General features: G+C 51.5%; 1 protein-coding gene across 3 annotated transcripts; it reads left to right on the top strand.

Moving 5' to 3' along the window:
- The first annotated feature begins 4,854 nt into the window (after positions 1-4,854).
- On the top strand, positions 4,855-25,029 carry DTX2 (deltex 2, E3 ubiquitin ligase). 3 transcript variants are annotated; one of them, XM_012729118.1, is made up of 9 exons: positions 4,855-5,210; positions 6,923-7,559; positions 13,227-13,327; positions 17,336-17,476; positions 19,925-19,998; positions 21,356-21,514; positions 22,147-22,308; positions 22,904-22,993; positions 24,387-25,029. In XM_012729118.1, the coding sequence occupies exons 1-9, from the start codon at positions 4,943-4,945 to the stop codon at positions 24,612-24,614; spliced, it is 1,860 nt and encodes a 619-aa protein (XP_012584572.1). In that variant the 5' UTR covers positions 4,855-4,942; the 3' UTR covers positions 24,615-25,029. The 3 variants fall into 3 exon arrangements, with proteins under 3 accessions (XP_012584572.1, XP_012584573.1, XP_012584575.1); XM_012729119.1 differs by lacking the exon at positions 17,336-17,476; XM_012729121.1 differs by lacking the exons at positions 13,227-13,327; positions 17,336-17,476 and having other exon boundaries at positions 6,923-7,288.
- The last annotated feature ends 496 nt before the right edge of the window (positions 25,030-25,525 follow it).

Below are 25,525 nucleotides of genomic sequence, written 5' to 3'. Positions count from 1 at the left end.
ACAGTCTGAACATCCATTAAAAACACAGAGGCCTTCTTCCCGGAGGCTGCAGCACTACTGGGATCCATTTGTATGGCTCACCCACCCGGAGGCTCGTAATTAGGCAGGATACTTTTCACTCAGATTCCTGTGCCAGCTCAGATCTTGTTGTAAAGCTTTTGTAAATCCTCTGGGAATAGAAAAACTCTTGTACACATGTAACTTGTTTCTTTTGTGTGAAAACATCTCTGGTTGTGAGGCATAGTGCACCCTGCCCTTCAACACCCTGCCTGGCACAGTTTTAAAAAAGTTAAAAACAGGACTTTACAACTAAATTTGACCAGAGAATGCAAAGGACAGCAGGAGTGTTTTTTTTTTCTTCCCCCTTTTGTGGTCAAAGTTGTTGATATTAAAACAACAACAAAAAAACCACTTTGGACTGACCATCATTGTGATCAGTGTACAGCATTTACTAAAACAAAGGTAAAGATAAAATAGCCTATGGTTTCGTCACTCCAGTAAACATTTCATTTTAGAGTTGTTCTTTCCAGACTTTAAAAAATTAGGTTAGGGCCTCCCAGTAGCATAAGGAATTAAGTCTCAGCTCTATGAAGCAATCTGCAGCCACTGCAGCATGAGTTCAATCCCTGGCCAGGGAGCTGACCCATAGGGTGCAGCAGACCTCTCCTGTCACATCTGTGGCTCCCCTCAGCAGTGTCGATCTGCCTCCTCTGCTCCCCACTCTGTCTCTGGTGAATCCTCTCACCTTCCACACCTCTGGCCTGCACCCCAGTTCTTTTGTGCATAAATAAATCTTTTAAAAATAAAAGATAAGGTTATATGAGGTAGAAAGAACACAGATTTGATGGTTTCACAGACTGGCTGCTAGACCTTGGACAAATATTTTTAGGCAGTTCACAGCAAAGATTTCTCATGGAAGAAAAAGAGGCAGACAATAATCACTCAGATTACAGACAAAAATGGGAAACATTTCATGAATTTGCATGTCATCTTTGTGCAGGGGCCATGTTAATCTTCCCTGTGGGGTTCCATTTAGGGTATGTATTGCCAAAGCAAGCAGTTCCATCATCTGTAACATGGGTGGATAAACCCTGTATTTGATGCCAGTCAAGGAGTGAGAAAACTGGTGAAAGCACTAGAATACCTGGCACATATTGGTACTCAGTGCACGGCACACTCACTGCCTGAGAGTACAGTCTGCAGCAACATAGCCTATATTTTTAACTTAACACAAACATTGTCTTAAGAGTCCTTAAGCTCTCTGCATTCCATCATTAGGAGGATGTACTATAATTTATTTAAGAACTCTTATAAGATGTTTAGGTTGCCTCCATATTGAAGTTTTTTTTCGTGGCCAATTATAATAGTAATAATTCTCATAATTAAGAACACCTTAAATAGCTTCTCATTAGGAACTGAAACAAATTAGGTTTTTGAACTGTAGTTTCTTGAAAGCTTAGCTTGTTGCAGAGAATGTGTGCCTTGAGAGGCTGCTGGCTGTGTATAATTGCTGTGGTCAAGCAGATACCCACTGGGCATTTCTAGGCATTTCTTCAAATGTGCCCCAGGCCCTCAGAGCAGAAGGTTCTCCTCTCTTGTCCTCTGGTGTTTCAAACCTTCTGAGATACTCATACTCTCTGGAAATCCCTCTGGGATTTGAGGAGCTGTAGACTTTATCTGGGTCAGCATAAGCTCTGCCTTCAGGGGGTTCCTGTTCTAGTGGGGAGGCAGGCACTGAAACCAATAAATGCAGTTGAGTTCAGAGAGTAGAATATGTGATGAAGCCACCCAGGAGGGTGGAGTCCACTCTTTCTTTCTGGTGAGGGTGTGGGTCAAAGGACTCAGGATAGGGAGTGCAGTGACTGAGTCTGGAAAAATGGACAGGTTTGCTTGGGACCTTGTGTGGCGAGAGGACTGGAGTCTGGACACATGCACCAATGGGACTGATGACTGGGAGATGAAAAATAGCACTAGAATTTGATGTGACTAGACATAGCTACTGAAGGCATTTGAATGGGACAGTGGTGATCTTGGAGGGCCATGACTTCCTCATCTCTGGGTCTCCGTTACCTCAGGGGGCCTCATAGGCCCATTGTCTGTGGAAGCTGAAGATGTTTGTGAAAGCTTTAACTGAATTTCTTCTTTTTTTAAGATTTTTTAAATTTATGCATAGAACTGGGGTATAGGTCAGAGGAGCAGGGGCCATGAGAAGATTCACCAAAGACAGAGTGGGGAGCAGAACAGGCAGATTGACAAAGTACACTGCTGAGGGGAGCAGTGGATGAGACAGGAGAGGTCTGCTGGGCCATGTGGATCACCTCTAGGGTGGGGATCGAACTCACTGAGGTGACTGTGGCTAGCTTGCAGTGCTGCGTCCTAACCCATTCTGCCACCAGGGAGGGCCCTCTTTTTCTTCTAAAAAGAATTATTTATGCATACAAGAATTGTGGTGTAGGCCAGAGGTATAGAGGTGAGAGGATTCCCCAGAGACAGAATGGGTTGCAGAACAGGCAGAGCTACTGAAATACACTGCTGAAGAGAGCAGCAGGTGAGACAGAAAAGGTCTGCTGTGCTTTGTAGGTCATCTCTCTGGCCAGCCTGAGTGATAGCTTGATAGCGCTGAGACTTTAACTCCTGCACCACCAGGGAGGCCCGTAACTGAATTTCTTGACTCTGTTTCTGAGGTTGTCTGCCAGAAATCTGTGAGTTGGTTCATCTGGGGCTGTGTGGACTTGCTGGAGCATCCCCATGTGCTGATATATGGGAGACCTGGATGCCTGAGAAATGAGTGATGCCTGTCAGGAGGGGCCAGGAGGGAAGTCCCGGTTTAGAAGTAGTTGGCACTGAAACCAGTCCTGTGATTTGTACCTGGATGTGGTTACAGAGACTTCTAATTGCAGGCTCTGAGCTAAGCCAGCCTTCCCAAGGGCATCTCGGTCTAATCCTCTGGGGCGGTATATGTGCTTTTGTTGGAGCAGTTGGTGCTCTTCAACTGGAGCAGTGGCAGGTGTTCAGAGTTATTGCAGGCCTGACTCACCCCCTGCATTCCCATGCTGTGCAGTTCAGCGCCGCCCTGGGCCACCACTCCTCACCATACTTGGGTGGGTAGGTGTGGGGCTGAGGGGGCAGGGAGAGGAAGGGAGGCCAAGATTTGCTCAGTATCTGCTGTGTACCTGGTGCCGTGCTGGGTGCTTTAGACATGCCTGTCTTAACCCCCATGAAAAGCACTTAGGATAGATGTGGTGTCTCCATTTCCAGTGAAAGGAACCTGGTCAGAGAGGCCACCATCAGATGGTAGTGAATGGATTTGAGTAAGTAGCATTTTGGCACCTTTTCTGTGACACTCCAGATCTTTCTTTCTTTTGGGGTAGATGTCCTTGGTCCCCTCATTAAAATCTTGATGGTGTAGTACGTAGTACAACAGCAAAAGTCCAGTGTCCCAGCTTTATGATTAACTGTTTAAGTAAGTAAGTTGTTATAACTGCCTGGGCCTTGGTTTCCTCATCTGCAAAGTAAGAATCAAGTAAGAATCAAATTTGATGTATATTCTTCGGCGGGGAGGGGCGGTTGGAATCAGAACAGATGGTCTGATGAGGAACACGGTTAGCACCAGGGCCCTTCATGGACATGGCATGACACTGGAAGGTGCTCGGAGCTGGCTGTTCTCTCTGCCTTCCTATTTCTTCCTTTAAGCAGGACCTATAAATGGAGCCCACAGTAGAGTTCAGACTGAGTTCCTTTCTAAGAAAACAGGTGTTCAGAGCTGGATTCATTTGGGTTTGCTCTGTGTGTGCCCCTTGTTAGTAAAAGTGTGTTCTCCAGTAAGACCTTGACCTTCTGAGCCTTGGCTTCCTGTCCATAAAGTAGGAGAAATGTTATTTTGTTTGCTTGCTAGGCTTCAATGAGACCTGTGCATTTGGTGTTTGTCACTAAACATTGGTTCTCATTCACCTGGCATGCTTGAGCTGGCAGCCTGAGGATACCAAGATACAGCCTCTTTTCCCTTTTACAGCTGCAGGTGTATCATCCACTTTCAGTCAGCCATGTGACAATGTCCGTGTTGAGAGCTGGTCATACTTCTGTGGACCAGACCCTCTCCTGGGTTGCTATTACCTAGTGTGTGGGTCAGGTTATAGGACTCACCATATTCATCGGTGCATGTGGTCCTTAACAGTGCTGACTGGCCCTGTGGAGAAGTTCATGTGCAAGGTGGCCAGGTAAAGTGTTCCTGAGGGACAGACAGATTGGACTTGAAGGATGAGTAGTTTACAACAGCTCTCTGTGACTTTAGTCAGCAAGCTCCAGGCACAGGGAGTAGGGTGGGGAGAGGGCTTTGGCATCTCTGGATTTTAGTGTCTAGGGCCAGACCTATGCTTTGAGTCCCAGTTCCACCATTGGTCTTTTCTGAAACATACTCTCTCCTACCCCCAGAGGTATAGCATATTGGGTATTGTTAGTGTCTCACAGACAGACCTGCTTTGGAAACCTTAGAAACCTGAAAGATATAAGGGATCATCATGGCCTCATCCCCGAAGGATTTGGGGTAACTCATACATACAGTATAGAAGGATTTGTTAAGTCCTTGGTCACAGAATGATGGGTAAGAAGGTAGAAGCTGGGCTGGTAATTAGCACTCAAAATTCACTGTATCTTCTAGAATATTTGTAAGGAGGTAGGCTGTTTGATTGACTGAATGCTTCCTAACTGAGCAGAGAGGCAGAATCAGGTACTTGATTCACGATACCCTCAGAGTATAAGGTGAAATGTGGAAATGCTTGCTTTCCCCCCCTGCACTAAGACTGCTTCTGGTGGACTGCTGTGTGGTTGATAACTGCTTGTTTGTCCTATTTACAGGTCTGCTACATGTGCTGGGCAATGAACCTGACACTCCAGGCCAGAGTGGTCTGAGGCATTTGGGGAAGTAGAGGAAGTTCTGGAGAAGATGGCCATGGCCCCTAGTCCTTCCCTGCCTCAAGTGTACACCAACCCCGTGGCAGTGGCTGTGTGGGAATGGCAGGATGGACTGGGTACCTGGCACCCCTACAGTGCCACTGTCTGCAGCTATATTGAACAGCAATTTGTCCAGCAGAAGGGCCAGCGTTTTGGGCTAGGAAGCCTGGCCCATAGCATCCCTTTGGGCCAGGCTGACCCGTCCCTGGCCCCTTATATCATTGACCTTCCCAGCTGGACTCAGTTCCGCCAGGACACTGGTAAGATGCTTTCTGCCTCCAGTATGTATCATGTTGGGGATATAAAATAGAACTCCATCCTGAGACACACTCATGATCAGGCCGTGGGTGCTGTACCATATAGTGTGAAGTAAACCTCTTTGCATAGAAAGCTCCATGGACCACAACACAAGGTCCTTCCCTGCCCTTTCCCCCGGGTCTCCCAAACCAAAAGAGCCTGCCTCCACCTGCAGAGTTCCAGGAGTTCTTCTGGTAGGTAAGTTTTCATGCAGGTGGTACATCCTGCAAGTGATAAGTTCTGGTTGCACTTCAGTAGCTCTGCGACACAGGCAAATTTTACTTTCTTCATTGCACTCATCCTTGGATTTTTGAGAATGGGGCCAGCCACCAGCTTCCTCCCAAAGCTGTGCCTTGCCCCTCTAACCCAGTGGTTCTCAACTGGGAGGATTTTGTCCCCCAGAACATTTGGTTATGTTTGGAGATATTTTTGATCATCATGACTTGGCGAAGGAAGGTTACCATTGGCATCTAGTCACTGTGACCAGGGATGCCGCTAAATGATCCTACAGCGCACCAGGCTAGCTCTGCAACAAAGGGTGATGGCCCAGAGTGTCTCCCTGCTCTCATCCCTGTGAGCACACTCCCTGGGTGTGTGAAGATGAAAGCTCCCAGTCATTTGCTCGCAGATAAAGGTCCCTGCCTTCGTGATGTTTTAGTCCACTGGGATGAAGTCGATCAGACAAGTGACTTGGAACTGTGTGTGTATTAGATGGCAACAGTGCTCAGCTCAGGGAGAGGAAGCAGGAAGTGTGGGGAGGGTCCATGTGAAATTTGAGGTCAGGTGACCACTTCACCAGGAAGGTGAGACTGGAGAGGAGGGGGGGGGGAGGGCAGGTTGAGCAGGAGGATTTGAGCAAAGATGTCAGAATCTGAATCTGATTAGGGGATTAAAAGTTACCCCGTGGCTTCTGTGGATGGAGGCAAGGGCTGAGACCTTGAGACTAGTAGAAGGTAATTGCAGTAATTGTCTTCCAGCAAGTGCTCTTAGGAACCTGGTGCAAATAGATTTTTCTTAATCTTCAGGTTTGGCTATTTAAAAATATAAGCTAACCACATGGTGATTGCCAGTAGTTGCTACTTAAGAAGTCAGAGCGAATGGTATAGTCATATGAGAGAATTAAGTAACCATTAATAATGCATTTTATGAAATTTTGAGATAAGAAGTGCTCCTGGCAAGAACGTGAGAGTAGCAGGACCCTTTTTCAGTCTACTGTCAGATAACTGAACTCACAAGACTGGAAGACGGGGGAGACTGTTGCATGCCAGTGTCGTGCTTTCCTCTTGGTGGTTGCAATATGAGTGGTTTCATTTTCTTTTTACTTTCTTATTTTCATTGTTTTTAAGTGAATCTAACATTGGTTTATCATTAGAAAGATTTTGAAAAGCCTGATCCAGTTTGAAACTCAGCTATTCTTTGTACTGTATTTCTGCTGAGGTGCCCTGATCCCTTTTGCTCCTTGGTCCCTTTAGGCTGAAGTTTCTTTACCTAGAGAGAACTCTTTCCCTTTCATTCACAGTTAGGAAAGAACACCAAAGCCACTGTATAGGTCAGATAGCAGTGTGATCCTATATCCACTGTGATCACACTGGTTTATTTTGGTTGTGCATAAAGGAATTTTTAAACTGAGGAGACTGGCAGATTAACCATTTATGTGTTATACTCCTGTACTCAGGTACCATGCGGGCTGTGAGGAGGCACCTGTTCCCCCAGCATTCAGCCCCAGGCCTGGGGATCACCTGGGAGTGGCTGAGTGATGACGGCTCCTGGACGGCCTACGAAGCCAGTGTCTGTGACTATCTGGAGCAGCAGGTGGCCCGGGGTAACCAGCTCGTGGACTTGGCTCCCCTTGGGTACAACTACACTGTCAACTACACCACCCACACGCAGACCAACAAGACTTCCAGTTTCTGCCGTAGAGTTCGGCGCCAGGCAGGACCCCCTTATCCGGTGACCACCGTCATTGCTCCGCCGGGCCACATGGGAGTCGCCTGCTCTTGCCACCAGTGCCTCAGCGGCAGCGGAACTGGCCCTGTGTCAGGTCGCTACCGCCACTCCATGACCAACCTCCCTGCATACCCTGTCCCTCAGCCCCCCCACAGGACCACCATTGTCTTTGGGGCCCACCAGGCCTTCGCCCCGTACAACAAGCCCTCACTTTCTGGGGCGAGGTCTGCTCCCAGGCTGAACACCACCAACCCCTGGGGTGGGGCACCGCCCTCGTTGGGGAACCAGCCCCTCTACCACTCCAGCCTCTCCCATCTGGGACTGCAGCACCTACCCCCAGGATCGTCCACTGCCGGTGGAGCCAGGTATCTTGTGTGTGATTGAGGGTGGTTTTGTCAGCAGCCCTGGGTTTCTGCTTTTATGTAGCTGGAGGCCTCACCCACATACCTGCAGGCCTGGCACCTGCCCTTTGGTTATTCTGCTGTATTGTCTCAATCGCTTGTGCCACATGATGCTGGGGTGTCAGACAGCCTTATGGCCCCACCAGATGTGGTACTGAGTGCCAACAGATGCCACATAGGTTAAAAACAGTAATCTTTTTATTACTTAGGGGGACAGAATGTATAGAGCAAAGTTACAAACCTTTGGCTGTGTGGGTGTGCCACATACCTGGTGCCACGTACCTAGCAACATTTGGCAGACTCCTCCTGTGTACTAAGCACTAAGAAGATTCAGTCCTTCTCTTGAGCCCTTGTGGTCTTGTCTAGGGGACGGATGTGAGCCCAGTTTGGTGCTTAGAGGTTGGTTGGGAGAGCCTAGAAGGCTGGGTGTGCTGGGTGGCATGGTCTAGTCCAGTGTCTCAGAGCGATAAGAGAGATGATGAATAGGGCTTGTCCAGAGTGGGTGACACTCAAAAGTGAGACTGGCATGTGAGTGGGGACTTGTGAGTTCTTGGAGACCCGCCGCTGACATGCAGAGTGGCTTGGGTAACACTTGGAAATTCAGACTGTACGCTGGACTGGGGGCTGCTTCTGGGAGAGGGATACCTGGGCAGGTAGTGACTGGACAGGTAGGCCTATGGTTGCCCTGTTCCCTGGAGTCACTTAGTTTGGGTTGGTGAGTTAGCATCTTAGTGCCACCTTGTTCATTAGCATCATCCCTGCCCACTTGGCCACATTAAGGGCTGAAGATTCCCAAGGTGACTGAGACTTCCTTGGTAGCTTCTTGGGCCTCTAGTTATTTTTTCCAAGGTAGGTTTCAGAGCACCTGTCAGCTTCTAGATGACCTATTAGCAGAACTGCCATTCACTGGGCACACGTTACAGCTAGCCCTTGTTGAGCAGCCTGCCTAAGTGAGTTCATTAAGCCTCATAACAACCACATGGTAGGTGGTTTCCTCAACTTACAGGTAAGCTCACTGAGGCTGATGAGGCTGGCAACAGTCAAGTGGCAGATCTGGGATTCAACCCAAAACGCATGGGAGTTCCTGAAGCTCTTTTGAAGGCAAGTGAGAAGAGGGAGGGAGTGTGCTGAGGGAGGAGTCATATAGACAGGAGGATGAAGGACTCTAGACTGGTCAGGGCCTCTTCTGGGAATTGGGGCAGGTGGATCTGAGATCTTTCTGGGAATTGAGAGTATATGGAGATTCCCTGTTGGCATGCTGTAGACTTTTGGCAAGGCATAAGTAAGCAGGACTCTGTCCAGTCCTCTCCAATCTTTAGGCCAGTCTCTCAGAGAAAAATGTGCTATTTCTTTCTGCCCAGAATGGTTATCAACAGGACTGGAGCTTATATTCAGTCTGTATCACCTGGCCTCATGGACTTCAGTTCTTGCAAAGGATCTTGAGGCAGATTTTCAGGAAGTTCTGGAACTGAGAACTAGGATGGAGCCAGATAACTTAGTGGGCTTTGTTTCTTTTTTCTAATACAAGGCTCCCATTAGTCTCTTGGATATTCCCCTGGGGTCCCCCTTTCCCAGCCTGTGGGCCCAAGAGACTGCTGATGTGGGCCTTGGGGCACAGGCCAGGCAAGTTGCAGGAAGGGGGGAGGGAGGCTGGGCAGCCATTCCTACCTTCTTGCCTGTGCATGTTGCTGCTCGCCCTGCGTTATGAGCTAGGGGAACCAGGCCAGCCGGCTCTGTTAGTTGAAACAGCCTCAAAGGGGCCTGCTTCCTGAGGTGGTTGTTCATCTTGTTCTCCTCCAGCTTTTCAGGAGCTGGGAGGGGTGTAATTCACTTGCATGGGCCTATCCTGGCTTTGAAAAACAGGGTTCTCCATGTCTCATTTGTGGTGGACCCTCTCCACTTAGCTTGTCTATGATGGGTGTTATAGAGCCAGGCATGGCTTAATAAATCCCTGACCTCTTAACCAGCAGGGCTGGGAGGATGAGGACACTCTGCTTCTTGATCTCCCTAGGGGCTGTGGTTTCTTTCTGAAGCCAAGTGAAAGTCAGCAGCATTAGGTGAAAGTTACCATTGTATACAGGAGTTGTGGGCCCTGCAGGGCCAGGGGCTAGGAGAGTCTGGGAACCTTGTGCTTTAGTGTTTACGGGTAACCACTAGAAATAACATGTGAGCCAGTGACATAAAAATTGGTGGAACCCATGTGGGGTTGTTTTGGGGAACCCATGTGGTTTCACATCACTTCTTGCTCAATCTGGGTAAAACCTGGGTGATTGATTTCCTTGTGCCTGGGAGACTTTCTGAGTAGGCAGTGACAACACAGGGAAGGTGTGACATCTGTCGCTGAGCTGCTGGGTTTAAGTAAATTTCTGATAGCTGAAGTCTATCCCTCTAAGCACCAAAACTCGTGTTTAATGATGTTGAATGAAAAATTTCCCCAAATGTGTCATGCACATTCTCGTCATCTTTAATAGAAGGGTGTGCGAACCCAGTTGGTGCTTTGACAATGGGGAGGGGGTGATGAGTATGACCAGCAGCCTGTGGCAGTTCCATGTGGCTCTGCCACGAACCTGCACCTTGCCCCTAATGACAAACCTAGGAAATTGCTGTCCCAGTGTGCTTTCACCGGAGCTGTTCTTGCTGCTCTGTTCTCCCTGCCTTTAAAAGCACCTGCCTCCACCAGCAGCATCATGATGGGGGTCCTGGGTTCCAGTGGGCTTTCCGCCTGACCACTATGTCATCCCTTGGGTCAGCTCTTCATGCCTCTCCATCTTTCTTTTCTCCTAAGATGTGGGAGTTGGGCTGCCATTTTGCTGTGGTTTGGAGGATTTAATGAGGGCCTGGTGGGATGGTGTCTGCTGGCTCTTCAGACTTTCCTGCACTCCATTCTGCTTTACATTGAACCTTACAACCACTCTGGGGGGCTTTTGAAATTATTCTCATTTTATCGATCGAGAAATGGAAACTCAGAAAGGGGACTTGACTATGCCCAAGAACACTAGAAAGTGGGGCCTCTCTTGTACTGCACAAGCTCTCAGAGTCTTCCAGGTCATGCTGGCTATCCATCCTGAATCCTGAGGTTATGGGGAGGAAGGTGCCGGGGGAGGGGGAGGCTTTGAACTTCTTCACTTTGTAGCCTCCTATCTCTGCCCTTTACCTGGGACTGTCAAATCCCATCTGAGGAGTAGGGAGTTCCAGGATGATCCCAGATGGGACAGCCAAGTGGGATCTAGTAGGTAGACCCAGGAACAGGGAAAGCAGGAGGGGTACCCAAAACTATGAATGACTATAGGGAATTCTCAAGAAAAGGTACTTTCTGGGGCAAACAGTGCCCCATACAGGGGAACATTCTGCAGTCCAATCCCACAGAGAATGATAGAGAGGAGTCAGTGATATCTGAGTTTCTGTCTACCCTGAAAGTCCTGACCACAACAGGGCAATGTTTGGGAGGGGGCTGGGATATGTCTTAGGAGCTGTGGTAACATTGTGACAAGCCTGTGCACTTTGGGAAGCCTCATTGCTTGTTGGTGGTGGGCCTAAAACTAGGCCTTTTCCCTCAGATACATTTCTCTTCCCTACTTCCTAGACCCTCTGATCACTGATGCCCAGCCCACAGAGGAGCAATTAATTTTGTAGTGTTGTAGAGTCAAGTTTTAGTTTCCTGACTTCCCAGCTAAAAGCTCATGTTCAATGCTCCCCATGAGTTGACTTGGGAGGTGAAGGATGCTTGAATAGGCCGTATCTGATACCTTACTTTCAGAACCTGAGAATTCCCTGCGTGAACATTAGAGATGATTTACCTTTCTTAAAACAAAACAAAAACAAAAGGAGAAACAGGCTCAGGAGGCATCGGCGGGGTTGCTCCATATTGAGCAGTGTACTGGGGCCAGAACCTTCTCCCAGGTGTCCTGAACATCCAGCCCTTCTTCCATGGCATCATCGGAGTTCAGAGGAGATGAGAAGGGCAAGAAGCTCGTGTTTGAGTAGCACTTCCACACAGGTTATTCTGTAGGGGAGAGCAGTTCATAAATGAGAATATGTGAATCTCTTTTTCCACTCAGACAGACAGTGGTGAATGTGCAATGCTCAAGGCCCTCCTGTCTTCAGCATCAGCTGAGTATGAGGTTGCTGCTTCAGGTCCTTTTAGTTTCCACCATGGGATCTGTGACCTGCGGTTGGTGGGAGGGAAGAAATCTGGGGTAGCTTCCAGAAACATTTGCTCTAAGTTGTTGGGTTGCTGGCAGCTGTAAGGTCAGCATAGTGGACCGGAGCTGTCCAGCATTTCATAAGGACTTTCCCAATTCCTGGCTCCAGGCTGGGCCCAGTGGAACAAAGATGAGTGTACTCCAACCCTCGCCTTGGGGAACTCCGTTGTAGACATGCTTCCATGGGGGGCATGGGGTGGGGGAGGCACAGGAATGAGAAAAAAGAGAGCTGGCAGGTTTTTCAGGCCATCTCCGCCAATTTTTCTCCAGTACAGGAATCCTCTCAAGCCATAAGGATGTGAATTTGTTACCATGTTAAAAATTGGACTTAAGACCAAAGGAATGGTGCAGATGGTATCACTGTAGGAGTCAAACCTTTATTTTCAAACTAATTTGAGGTATCCTAAAGAGTTGCAAAAGTAATATGGTTTCCATGTCGTCCTCCCCCAGCTTCTAATGTTAACCTCTTTCATGACCACAGTTGTCAGAGCCAGGAAATTACCAAGGCGTCCAGTTTAGTTAAGCTAGTAAACTGATCCTCACTAATTGGTTTCCAGCTTTCAGCATTTCCCCTGCTGTTGTTCTCCTGTCCTGGGATCCTATCTGGAATCCCATTCTGCACTTGTCATTTCTCCTTTCCTTCATTAGTAACAGTACCGTGTCTTTTTTAACTTTGATACTTTGAAGAGTTACTTCGTCAAATGTGCCTTAATTTCCTTGTCAGATACTTTCTCCTGATTGAGCTAAGGTTATGTAGTCTGGGCAGACGCCACAAAAACAGCTCTGTCCTCCTTGAAGTTTCGTTGCTTGAGGTTCCTGATATGATTTGTCCTGTTACTGGTGATGTTGTCTTGACTGTGGTGGGAGTGGTTTCTGCCCATTTCCCTTCTGTGCAGGGAGTAGAGTCTTCATTTGAAGGGAGCTTGTATACTCAGACTTTTAGGATTGTCTTCAGAGTCTCCTAGATGGCCCAGGATAACATTTCTTTGACCTCACAAAGTTTTATTCCTGATAACTTGTGAAAAGACGAGACTCCTAGCACCACAGTGTGCCTTCTTGTCACTGGTCCATCCAGAAGGCATCTCTGTCCTGCCAGCCCCCTGTGCTGGCTGCAAGTTTGACTTTCCTCCCTGGATTTTCTTAGATGGTGGCTCAGGCTCTGCGTTAACATCTGAAGTGTTCAGGTTCTCTAGGTTAGCTTGGGCCTGCGTGGTGAAATTCAGACAGCTGGGCTCTTTCTGGATATTTAGCAGGCTCTTTAATTTAAAAAACAGAAAAAGCCAAAGCTCTCGCTCACAAGGGCGGCGTGAGGGCAAAGTCGTTCACGGGTCTCGGCAGCTCTGGTGTATTCCTAACTGGGTGTTTCTCTGGCTCCTGTTCCCGCAGAGAGCCTTGCGCACGTTAAGCTTTGCTCTCTTTTCTTCCCAAGTGCCTCCCTTCCCAGCGGCCCTTCAAGCAGCCCTGGGAGTGTCCCCACCACTGTGCCCGTGCAGATGTCGAAGCCCAGCAGGGTCCAGCAAGCCCTTGCAGGTAGGCTCCTGTTCCAGAACAATCTTGAGGAGGGGAGAGGGAAGGGGATGATGCAGAAGGATGGTGGGGAAAGGGGGGAAGATTGTGGGGCTGGAGGCCTTATTACCTCTGTGATCTCATAGTTACCCAGAGTAACTACGAAAGGTTTCTTTTTAACTTATGGGAAATGTAAAATACACAGAAAGTTAAGACTAAAGAGTGCTAGTGAACCTCGTCATTTTTAGTTGAAGTGAGAGAATAAGATTAACTAGAGTTCCTGTGTTAGGTGAGTGGCTTTGGAGTACAGGAGGACGGGGGTGGGGGCAGGTATAGGCCTTGAGGCAGGGAGCTGCCTATGGAGCCTGACTTCATTTCTCAAGTAAGCCAGAGAGGCCTGATGGCAGCAGACTGGAGGGAAGAGCTTCATATTTTGTGAATGGCTTCCTGTGAAGATAGGAGGAGTAGGAGGAGGCTATCCAATTTTCGATGGTGGTACCATAATAAATCGTTAGTAATGAGAACTGACTAGATAGCTAGAGACTTTGCATGTTTGTTAACTCATTTCATTCCAGCAACAACTCTGTGAGGGAGGAACATTTATTTATATTTCACCTCTGAGGAAACTGAAGCAGAAAGAATTCCAACATTTCTCCAGGGTCAGCAGTCCTTGGAGAGCTGGGATTTGGCTTCAGAATCTGGACTTTTCCTCATCACACATTGCCCTTCTGTGTCTTGGAGGTGGGCATTTGAAGGAGTGAGGTGTCAACAGGCAGAGCTGGCCCAAGGCCTTGAGAGTTCGGGTGCGCAGCTCAGACGAGCAGTCTGGGGTGGAACGGGGTGGCCTTCCCCCATGTGAGTGTGTGTTCACAGGGACAGTGTGGGAATGGGAAGAGGAGGCCTTGAAGGAAATGGAAGGGCCAGAGAGGTGGTAAAGATAGGTGGTGAGGCCAGGAGATCCCACAGGGGAGACCCTGCCCAGCAGGTCCTCTGGAACCTGCTTCAGCTGCTCAGCCCTCAGCCTCTGCTAGGGCCAAGAGAACAGTAAGCAAATACATGACTAGAAAGTACCTGCCTAGTTTAGTTGTTGTGGCATCAGATAACATAGGTGAGTCAGACCGCTGCGTGTGTGGGTGCAAACATGTGCACACATGTGTGTGCTTGCATTTAATATGTGTGGCAGTGGTCTTGATAGAGAAAGATTATAGAGAAGCAGGCCGGCCTGCACATGACCCAGCTTTGCTCAACCCTTATCACTAGGGCTCCACCACAGATCTTAAATTAACGTCTAAACACATCTCAAACAGTCTGGGGACTGAGTAGTTCTTGCTCCCTTTCCTCTGCTCTTAAGGCTGAGGACACTCGAGGCTGTGTCCCAGATTGTCCTCAGTGTCCCTTTCTTGGTTCACAGAGCAATCCTGGAGGCAGACGGGCATTTTAATCTCTATTTTGCTCATTGGGGAAAATGACCCCCAAAGTTCAGAAACTTGGCCCCAGCCCAGACAGATTAGATTCTGTAGCCCATGACCATCTGCCACTTCTGAGCACAGGGCTCTGGTTGTACCTGGTGTTGGGATTGTTGTCTAGGGCTCCTGGGACACCCCTCAAGGAGCAGGACCTGGGCGATGTACATGGGTTCCTTCTAGAAAGTGCATGACTGCACTGAGGCGGGACTCGCTGTTAGGCTTACAAGTGGCTGGTTGTGCTGAGGAGGGACTGTGTACCCTTCTGTGCTGGCAGAGGAGGTCTATGGGGCGCCACCTCCATGCCTCCAGTGGCCTGGCCTGGCTCACTCCTTTGTGGACGTGGTGGTGGGACAGCCCACAGGCTTGGCTGGGTTCCTCAGCTTCAAGGGAGGGGGAGCTCTGCATTTTACATTGCTATAACCTGTTAAAGCTGTGTCAGCAGGGAAGGGCTGTGCTGGCTGGAACCCAGCTTGATAAGGCCAGTGCCAAAGGAGGAGCTTCTTGGATCTGAGCCCCGGGCACTAGACAGCAGGCCAAACTGCAGTGTCAGAAAGGTGTCTTGCAGGGACTTCACGCTCTTGGGCTCTCATAGATAAAGTGAGAATTTACTGCAATGAGAACAGGCCCCTCTACTGTGACAGGGGGTCTTAGGAGTTTAGAGGGCTGTTCTTTACCCTTTGCTGCTGGGGAAGATGTGATGGTGCATTCTTGGTGCCCCCCCTCTCACTCTGTCCACTGAGCATTGCTTCTGAGAAGTGTTGGGTATGAGGAATCCAGAACCCACAAGGAGGACCAAAGACTGGCTGCTTCTCTGCACGCTTCCAAGTTGAGGTACTGTGTCTGTGCCCCGAATTCAGGGAAACAGGTGTTGCATGGACAGTGGCAGGCTTCTTGGGATATCTTCCTTGGGGATATCTTCATTCCCCCAAAATGAGAGTCTGTACCTACTGTGCTCAGGTGCTGCCCTAGGGTTCGGTGGGGTGGGCATGGGGGTGACAGTCACAGAAAACAGATGTGAGCTCTTCTTGGGGTAAGGATATCACAGGCATAAAGGAGAAAAGCTTGGAGAAGAATGAGGCCTTTTCGGTAGGGTCATCGGGGAAGTGGGTCTTGTGGGAGGAGTCTGGAGAAGTGAGCAAATGGGTATGGGGCGGAGGTCAGCATGAAGTCCCAGGTTCTCCTAAGGAAAATTCTTCCTGTTTCCTTCTCCCCATCTTTCTGCTCCTTTTTCCTGCTTTTCATTCTGTCCTCCTGACACTTAATTCCCAAGGGAACTTGCATCTGGGTTTAGGGATAGCTGCAAGGCTCGGCCTTCGGAGGCACAGCTTGCCCTGTCCAGCACGGTTGTGTTGCCCAAGATGTTGGCTGGTTTGTGCTTCTCCCCTGACTGGGCACATTTGCCATCAGAGTGCCCTTGTTCTTCTGGCCTAGATGGATCCCAAGTCCCCAAGTCTAGACTTCCCTTCCCTTTCTTAGTCACCTTTGGAAGGGGCAGCTCTCTGCTTGGCTTGTCCTGGGTGGATCATAGAGCCCCATAGAGCCAGGGTTGCTGCTTCCTGCCCCACGCTGCCCACTCTGCCTGGAAAGCCACACTCCATGGCACAAAGCTTTGGGAGGAGGTGCTTTCGAGCCAGACTAGGGACAGGGAGGTTTGAGTAGGTGCTGTGGACAGCAGGGCAGGCTGGTCAGGGTGGAGAAGGAGCAGGAGGAGGAACTCTGGTAGTTTTACTTGCTGTGTTCAAGGAACCATTATCCTCAAAGTTCCAGGGCAGCAGCATGGGGTGAGGACTGGCCAGGCTGAGAAATATGGCCTGTGGGCACTGGGAAAATGGATCATCTCACCGTGGCTACCTGCTGCTTCTTTCAGCCCCTGCGGGCACACATGCCCACCCTAAGGCAGAGCGGCTTGAACCTGCTCTGAAGGCATCAGTGAAGGAAGGTGTATTCCAGGACCTCTGCTGTTCCAGAGGAGTGGTTGCAGAGACACCTTTGGGGAGCAGGCCCAGGAGCAGCATTCCTGTTTGCCCAACCCAGGGATGGCCTCGAAGGCACCTGGATAGCACAGTGCTGGAGACAGGGTGACCAGAGTCAAGAGGGTACAGTCAGGGGAGCAGGGCCTAGAGCTGTGAGTGGAGACCTGTCCAGGTCTTCATAGCTTGGCTGTGCCCTTCCATGTCACCCCTTTTGCTCTCCTTCCTGTGCCTGGCACAGGGAGACACCCCTGAAACTGCTTAGGGGCCTCCTGAGTGGCTCTCCCTTCTGCCCTCTTGAAGCCAACATGCTCTGGGTGGTGGGCCAGTGGGTTGCACATATGGACACTTGCAGGACTTGGGGCAAGGTTCTGAGGAGCCAGGCATTTCACTGTTCCTGACCAGAAGCTTAGTCCAACTGGCCTGGCTGGGCCCAGACAGCCCCTGGTGGTTGGAGTCTGTGGGAGATCGGTGGGTCCTGAGGCTGTTCAAGTGCCGCCACCTGGATGTGGCCAAGGTTTGTGGATGTCATGTGCTGTATGACTCCTGCTAACGTTTCTCCCCTCTCTGCATGTCTGATCTCGCACCCCGTGTAGGCATGACGAGTATTCTGATGTCAGCCATTGGACTCCCTGTGTGTCTTAGCCGCGCACCCCAGCCCACCAGCCCTCCCGCCTCCTGTCTGGCCTCTAAAAGTCACAGCTCAGTTAAGAGATTGAGGAAAATGTCCGTGAAAGGTAGTTCCTACTCACAAATCCTCTCTGGCCTCTGCTAAGCCTCCTCCAAGTCTTGCTGCTTCTGACTGTCCCGCATCGAGCCTCTTCTCTGGACCCCCATGGTCCTTCTCTGCTTCCTTTCCCTGCTGGGGGATTGGCTCAGTGGCCCTTCTCCCTGCCCTGGGCAGCAGAAGCAGAGGTGGCCCCCTGGGAATCCACTTTCTGAGTAAGACCAGGTCCTGTTTTTCTGGCACAGTTGGAATGAGAGGGCTTGTCTTGAGGCCTCTGTGACTTTGTGAACACACAGGTGTGGCAGAGGCCTGGCTCAGGATGAGGGGGTGACTGTCTCTTCCACTAGGACCAATGTGTGCTTCAGGAAAGGCCTTTAGCCCACGTAGGGCTACTTAGTCTCTTGTGGTCACTGCTCACCCAGGGAGGAAGGGTTTCAGAACCATGGGAGATGTAGAGTTTTAACAGGACTGTGTGGCGGGGTCTGTGGGTGGTACATTCTGAAACTGCTGTTTGTGAAGCCAGCTGTGCCCTGTCATCGTGCGGACAGCCTGCGAGCCGGGAGTCCAGCTTTGGCTCAGCCCCTGCTGCATTTCGGTTTCAGCTCCTGTGCTCGGCAGCTTTGTGATCTCACCCGTGTCACTCTTCACGCACCGTGCTTCCTACTCAGCAGATTGGCGTGGGAGGGAAAGGACGAACACAGGTGGGGCTGCTCTCGTCATGGGCACCGTCACTGCACCGGAGGGAGGCCCACCCAGACCCCCTCCCAGCCCCAGCAGTCAGGGCGGCCCTTGGAGCCCCTGGCCTGGGCGGAAGAGATGGACTCTGGGCAGAGCCGGCCTCCAGCCACCTGAGCCTTTTGAGCTTATCCGGGGTGGGGGTGGGGGTGGGGTGGGGCCTATGCTCACCAGAGACCCATTGACCTTTCAGACCCTCTGGGGTTGATGGCCACTGACTGGCCCCCTTTGAGGAAAGTGCTCACAGAAAGCTGGACTCACCAGAGATGGGCCAGGAACTGGCCTCAGCAGATGGTGCCTGGTGTCCATCTGGAGACTGACTTGTGGTCTCCAATCTCTGTTCATTCTGAGGAGAGTCCCAGCCACCCAGTGCCAGTGGTCATTGTGCTTTAGCCTGGTCACTGGCTTTCTCACCACAGTGACCAGAGTTGGGGTTCTAGAAGAATGTATTTGGGGAGTGTGGAGGTGGGAATAGTGTGGGCATGTGTGTGTGTATATGGGGAGGGTAGTAAAGGCAGAATGTGGGGATGTGTGTTATTACGGGGTGTGATACAGGTGTGTGCGTGTGTATTTGGTAGATTTGTGAATGGGTGCGTGTACAGAGGTGGTGTTGGGGGGGTATTTGTATATATGGGAGGGTGTTGTGGGGCATCTGATACTTCTTTATGTCCATTACCACCTTGGTCAGTGTGAGGCCTCCCCATTTTAGATGAAGGGTTTGGTCACATGATTTGGTGCTGTCGGTGAGCACCAACCACTGCTCTGCTCCAGGCCTTCTCTGGTCTAGAGGGAGCTCAGCCATTGAGCCTTTGGCCTGAAGTCTCACAGCGCAGGCTGGTGACTTTAAGTTTGGGTTAAAATGAAAGTCAGCAATGACCTTGTGGCAGGATGAGGCGCTCCAAGGGTGGCTTTCTCAGGCATGCTGGGCTCTGACCTCTCCTTGGCTCCTGCACAGGTTTTGCCGCCTTCCTCTGGTCCTGCTGTTGCCCCTCCTGGAGAAAGCCCAGCTCTCTCTGGGGTGGGGCCTGTTCAGTGCAGGACCTACCCGCCCAGATTCATGCCTGAGTAGTATGCAGAGGAGCAGGGTAGGCAGGGAGTCCTTCCTACTACATCTCCGCTGCTTCCAGCTGTTGCTCATGCTGGGAGCGGAAGAGGCATGTAACTGACCCACAGTCCAGGGACAGGTATGAGAAGACTACAGTTTACCACCATTGTCAGAGTGATCTTTCTCTGCAGTGAGCAGGCACAGTGAGCGCTATGCACTCAGCTAGTAAAATTTCTCTTAATGAGACATTCGTGCAGAATGATGAAAGTTGAATAAAGTAACACTGCCAGAGTATGCAACTGAATAGTTCTTTTTGGAAACTGCAGTTTGACAATTTTGTGTCTTCCCAGGAACCGGGGTCTAGTTTCCTGACTAACTGTGCCCAGGGACGAGGCTGGGCCCACCACTGGCTCCTGGGGGCTGTGACTGCTGCTTGCCTTCCCCAGCGCTCCTGGCCTGGGCTGGATGGGCCTCCAGTGGGGGGGCCCACAGAGAGCTTTCGCCAGTCAGAGCTCTGGAGTATTCCTTGTCTGGCATCTCTTGCACACTAACCCTCCCTTCTCAACCCTCTAACATCTCTCGTGGCAACTTGGACTTTCCTTGGCCTCCTTCCTCTCTGATTTCAGTATCTCCAGTTAGTACTCCTTGGAACACCAGTTATGTTCTTCTGTCTTCTAGGAGTGACCACAAAGCCAGAGCCAGAGCAGGTGATAAAAAACTACACTGAAGAGCTGAAAACGCCCCCAGATGAGGTATGTGTCATGGGCAGTAGGTTGCTTTGGAAACGAGGGGTAACTCCAGATGAGGAGCACACTCACCTGTCCTGATGGAAGGCTACTTCCCCAGGTGCCGCTGAGTGCCAGGCGCCAGGCCTGGACCCTTGGGTTTAACCTCTCAGTCTCCCGTAGGAGGCAGGCATTGCTGAGACGCTTCAGCCATGGCGTCTGAGACCCACAATTCCCATCTTAACTCTGCCGCTAGCGAGCTGTGGTCCCAAGCAAAGCTTCTCTCACACAGGCCTCTGCCTCCCCTGCACCCTGTGCTGTCCAGGCCAAGTGTCCTGGAAACACGAGACTGAAGAGCCTGCCTCCCTCCCTGTGCTGACACTGGGGCAGGTCGAAGTGGAAGGACCTTGTCCAGGTGGCAGAACTGTGCTTTGCTGCTGTGGTGATAGCACCTGCTAGAACCCCGTGTCGTGTCAGCTTCGGTAGGACCTGAATTGCTGCTGGCCAGTGTGGGGGACTATAGGGCCACTTTACTCCAGCTCGAGACCAGGAGAATCTAGAGCAGGTGGGTTAAGCTCATTCGGCCGGCACAGAAGCAGTCTTCACTTGTCTCTCTTGTTCAAGTCTAGCACTTAAGAAAAATCTGGTTGGCAGAGGTTTGAACAAAACCTTGGCTGTCATGCTCAGATCCCCCAGGCTTCCTCAAGTCCTGTTTGTCCTCCCACTTGATAGCACTTAATCTGCTTCTTTCTCTGGACCCCTGTGTTCACCCAGCACAGCTGGGCAGCTGTGCCTCAAAAGGCTCCTCACCGGGCCGGCATCTACACAGGTAACAGCAGTGACCGTGAGGGCACCCCCTGCTTAATGCCCCTCAGTGGGCCCCTGACAGGGAAGCTAAAACTCTGACTTTGGAGCCTGGTGACCAGATCTTCCAGAATCTAGTCCTCTCCCCTGTGTCTTCTCATCTCCTATGCCCCTTCCCCCCTGCCCTCTGTAGGTGCCAGTGTTCCTCCTCAGGTTACTATTTCATGCTTCAGAACATTCTTTCCTCTACCTGGAGCGCTGTTCCACGCTTGTCCACCTGACAGGCCTTCTCTTGTGGAGCCAGCTCTGCGGCGCCTCCTGCGCTTTGCTCCCTGCTGCCCGTGTCTGTGCTGCTCCGGCAGTGGCCCGCACGCAGGGCTGCCTGTCACGCCTCTTCACTCAGTCCTTGGAGGACACAGCTCACTGTGACTCATCTGTGTTCCCAGGCTCAGGAACTGACTGTTGAATTGACTTTGACTGTAATTCCAGCATTTCAGCAAACGAAGGCCTTTTCCTAGGAGACTCGTCTTGCTGGGCACAGCCGGCCGTTGACGAGCGTTCTCTGTTTGGTCCCCTCCAGGACTGCATCATCTGCATGGAGAAGCTGTCTGCGGTGTCAGGGTACAGTGATGTGGCTGACAGCAAGGCCATTGGTCCCGTGACCGTGGGCCGCCTTGCCAGGTGCAGCCATGCCTTCCACCTGCTCTGCCTGCTGGCCATGTACTGCAGCGGGAACAAGGTGCCCATGCCACTGGCCCAGGGTGGGGGCTGCCACGTGAGGATCTGGGGCAGGCTTGGAGGCAGCCCCGAGAGGCTCCTAGCCCTTGCCCCCCCGGGTGGGGGTCAGCAGCTGGGGTGGCATACGACGCCTGACTGCTCCTCTTTCAGTGGAGTTTAGTCAGAATGGACAGGGCTGGGGGTGCAGAGAACGGAGTCACGCGGCAGGCTGTTAGGCCGCTTTGTATCCCCCACTGGTGTCCCTGTGCCACCCTGTACTAGCCAGGGTGCCAGCATCACTAGGTAATCTGGTAGAGGGTTTTGTTTGATTTTAAATGTGATTATTCTGTAGAGATTTACTCAAACCTGACTTCCCTCCCTGATACCAGTCTCTAGCTACTTCACCCATTAATGAAAATGTCTTCATGAGTTTCCAGTGCAAAGCTTGCCTTTCAAAGGAAGTGATTGGAATTGAATTTCTGTGAGGGGAGGTGGCCTGAGGTTCCTGTGGTGACAGGACCCACTCCCTGTCCCTGCTGATGACAGCAGTTGACCGACTTCCTGGTGGGCCTCTTTCCCATTTAGAAGGCAGGTGGTTGTGCTTCCGTGGTCTCTCACAACTGCTGGCTCAGTCTACATTATGCCTTGTCTCAGGATGGAAGTTTGCAGTGTCCAGCCTGCAAAACCATCTATGGAGAGAAAACTGGGACCCAACCCAGGGGGAAGATGGATGTGTTCCAGTTCCAAGTTTCCCTCCCTGGCCATGAGGACTGCGGAACAATACTCATAGTTTACAACATTCCCAGTGGCATTCAGGTAAGGGACCCTGTTCCCTGTGAGAATTCCCAGACTGCTAGGCTCGGTTTCCCAGAAACAGGAGACACTAGTGCTGGGGCCTAGGAGTAATCTCTTAGAGCTGTGGAGGCAGAGAGGTGGCCCTCGGTTCTTTCCTGAAGGGAGGGCTTCCTGGAGGTGGAGACATCCTAACTGAACTTCTTCTTGGCAGAAGACCACATTTGTAAGCAGGAAGAACTATGTGTTAAGGGCAAGAACTCTTTGTTAGGGGCTGGATAAGTGGGCAGCCCCATGACAGCTTCCTGGGGCAGAGTCGGGGTCGGGAGGACTCCTGTCCTTGAGAGATACAGGGCTAGGTTAGGCAGCAGGGCCAGATCTCTGTAACATAACCACTTGCAACTCCATGTTCCACTCACCTGTGGCTTCACTCCCATCTGGAATGTTTTCTAAATTTGACTGTCCTGCGAAAGAAGTATAGGGAAACCAGGCAAGAGCATATGATTCAGCAAAACAGAGGGCTGTCCTGTCTAGTGCCAGGCTTTAGCAGGGCACCTCAGGAACCAGAGGGAGTTCCTCTCTGGCACTCTCATTCCTGAGGTCTGTGTTCTTTCTTCAGGGCCCAGAACACCCCAACCCTGGAAAGCCATTCACCGCCAGAGGGTTTCCTCGCCAGTGCTACCTTCCTGACAATGCCCAGGGGCGCAAGGTAAAGGTCTGGCCGCTGACTGTGGGGAGGGCCCCTGGGCCAGTGGGACTGCACCTGGCTGCCAAGTGGAATGCCAGGCGGAAGGGTGGGTGCGGCTGGCCTGGCACTGGAGACCTGGTGACCACACTCACATCTCCCCCTGTGCACCTTCTTACTGCTGCAGGGGTTGGGGGGTGGTCCCTGGGGACTGACTGGGGCATTACCGGTTCTTCTGGAGGCCTCTATGGGTCAGGCAGCCTCAGGTGCCGGGGATACAAGGAAATAGGATCTGGTGTGCCCAGCACTCACTGGCTATTGGGTTGGGTCATGTGCTTTTCAGTCAGGTGAGCTGGGGGCTGCCTTTGCACTCACACCTGAGTTAAGACTTTCCAACTTTTGAGAAGGCAGGGAAGAACATTCCAGAGAAAACAGCTAACTTTTGACTTGGAAATGGAAATGGCTCCGGTGTGAAAGAGGAAGGACCAGGCCTGTGGGTGGAGTGAAGGCAGCTCATTGTGGGAACAGGGCTTTTTCTTTTAAGTAATAGTTTATTTTTACATCATTTTGTGCCTTTTTCCATCTCAGTTGTAATCCCCGTGGGCTTCCCATCACCAGATCACCCATGTGCCATCACCATAGTCCAGTGCACTTCCCCCTCGCCCCCCATTTTTGATCCCGTTCTCCACTCCACCCCTAGAACAGAGCTTTTTAAGAGCACTCTGTCAGTCCAGGAGCAAGAGCTGCTGATTGGGTTTGAAAATCTCCCTTGGGCTGCAGGGCCACAGGTGGCCTGGTGGAGAGGTGGAGAGCAGAAAGGAGGAGGGAGGAGCTTGCCTAAGGTGTTTTCAGAAGTGGGGCGGAACCAAGATGGCTTGGGGTTTGGCTGGAGGAGCTGGCAGCATGCTGAGGTGAGAGGCCTGCACATGGGAGGCAAGACAAGTCACAGGCAAGTCAGGGGATGTCCTGCCAGGCTATTAGGGTGGCAGTTGGGGTTCCAGGGAGTCAGAGCTGGAGTTCAAGGCTGAGGACCCTCACTGATGGGGTTTCAGGCCCAGGGGCTATAGATGAGATCTTCTAGCAGGAATTAAAGTGGAGAGAGAATGACCCCACACCCCAGTCCTGCCCACGGTTAGCAGCGCAGGTGTATGGATGCGAGGTGAGTGCCCAGTGCTACACTGCCCACCGCTGCTATCTGGCGGATGCTTGTGGCTGCTGTCCCTGACCTCCGGGCAATCCTCACCTCCACAGCAGTCTTACATGGGGGGACAGTGGATGCCCCCACCCTCTGCTCCAGGGGTGAAAGCCAAAGAAGACACAGCCAGCATATTCACCGACCTTCCCTTTCTTCCTCCTCTCCTTTTCCATCCTCTCCTCCTCTTCCAACACTGCCACTCGCCGCCACCACCACTGCCAGGTTCTGGAACTGCTGAAGGTGGCCTGGAAGAGGAGACTCATATTCACAGTGGGGACATCTAGTACCACGGGCGAGACGGACACAGTGGTGTGGAACGAGATCCACCACAAGACAGAGATGGACCGAAATGTCACAGGTCATGGCTACCCTGACCCCAACTACCTGCAGAACGTTCTGGCAGAGCTGGCCGCTCAGGGGGTAACAGAGGACTGCCTGGAGCAGCAGTGACTACCTGGCTGGCCCCGTTCCCCACTGTCATGCTTGCCTCTGGCACCACCAGGGCAGGGCTGCCCCTGGGATGGGCCGGCGGGAAGGTGCCTTTTGTGAGGGGTTGGGATGTTTGTCAGGGACACAGGCACGCACCACTGAAAGCTGGAGCTTCTCCTGCCTGCCTTTCCTCCACCGCCCCCTTCAGGCCTAGATCTTGTGGGAACTGGGCAAGACTAGGGAGTTGTACTTGGGCTTAAGAGCAGCTACCTCAGTCACAGCCTTCTGTCTTCAGTGGGCGGCCTGGGCCCTCAGTGCCGGGGGCCTGGCGTGGGGCCAGGAGAAACTGCTCCCTCCCCAGCCAGGGGCAGGTTTGGGTCTGGATCAGCTTCTTATACCTCAGATGTTCTGTTTGCAATAAATGCCCTCTAGCCAAAGTCACCAGTCCCTGGTGTGTCTGTCAGTGGAGACTGTGTTGGATCCAGGTTGTGTGTGTGAGAGGGAACTGGGGTACATGTTCTCTGGGGTGTGTCTGTGATCTGGTGTGTGAAGGCCAGCACACGCATATCCTGCTACATTGGAGCAGGAAGGGGGCCTCATGGCTGCCCACTTGACCCATTTCCTAAATGAAGTTGTGGCTGTGGTGAGGGTCACAGAGCCCTGGGCACTGACTTGAGCTGCTCCCACCTCTACCCCCATCTCCCCTGCGGTTCCTCTGGCCTCCCCAGGGGTCTGGTCTATATTGGTCTAGATAGTGCCACATGGACCGGAAGCACCTCTCTCCATTTCGCAGCTGGAGGAATTCAGGTTCCAGGCTTGGGTGGAGTTAAGGCTGGAAGCCGAGCTGGGACTGTCTGAGGCCATCCTCAAAGCCGTCGTTCTCGACCCTTCAGAAAGAGGATCAAGTACTCTCAGATTTGCTTTCTGCCTGG

Source organism: Condylura cristata, unplaced genomic scaffold (genome assembly GCF_000260355.1).
Source record: "Condylura cristata isolate star-nosed mole 26May11 unplaced genomic scaffold, ConCri1.0 scaffold00024, whole genome shotgun sequence".
NCBI classification, from domain to species: domain Eukaryota; kingdom Metazoa; phylum Chordata; class Mammalia; order Eulipotyphla; family Talpidae; genus Condylura; species Condylura cristata.
Note: the sequence above shows the minus strand (reverse complement) of the source record. Positions and strands in the feature narration are given on the sequence as shown.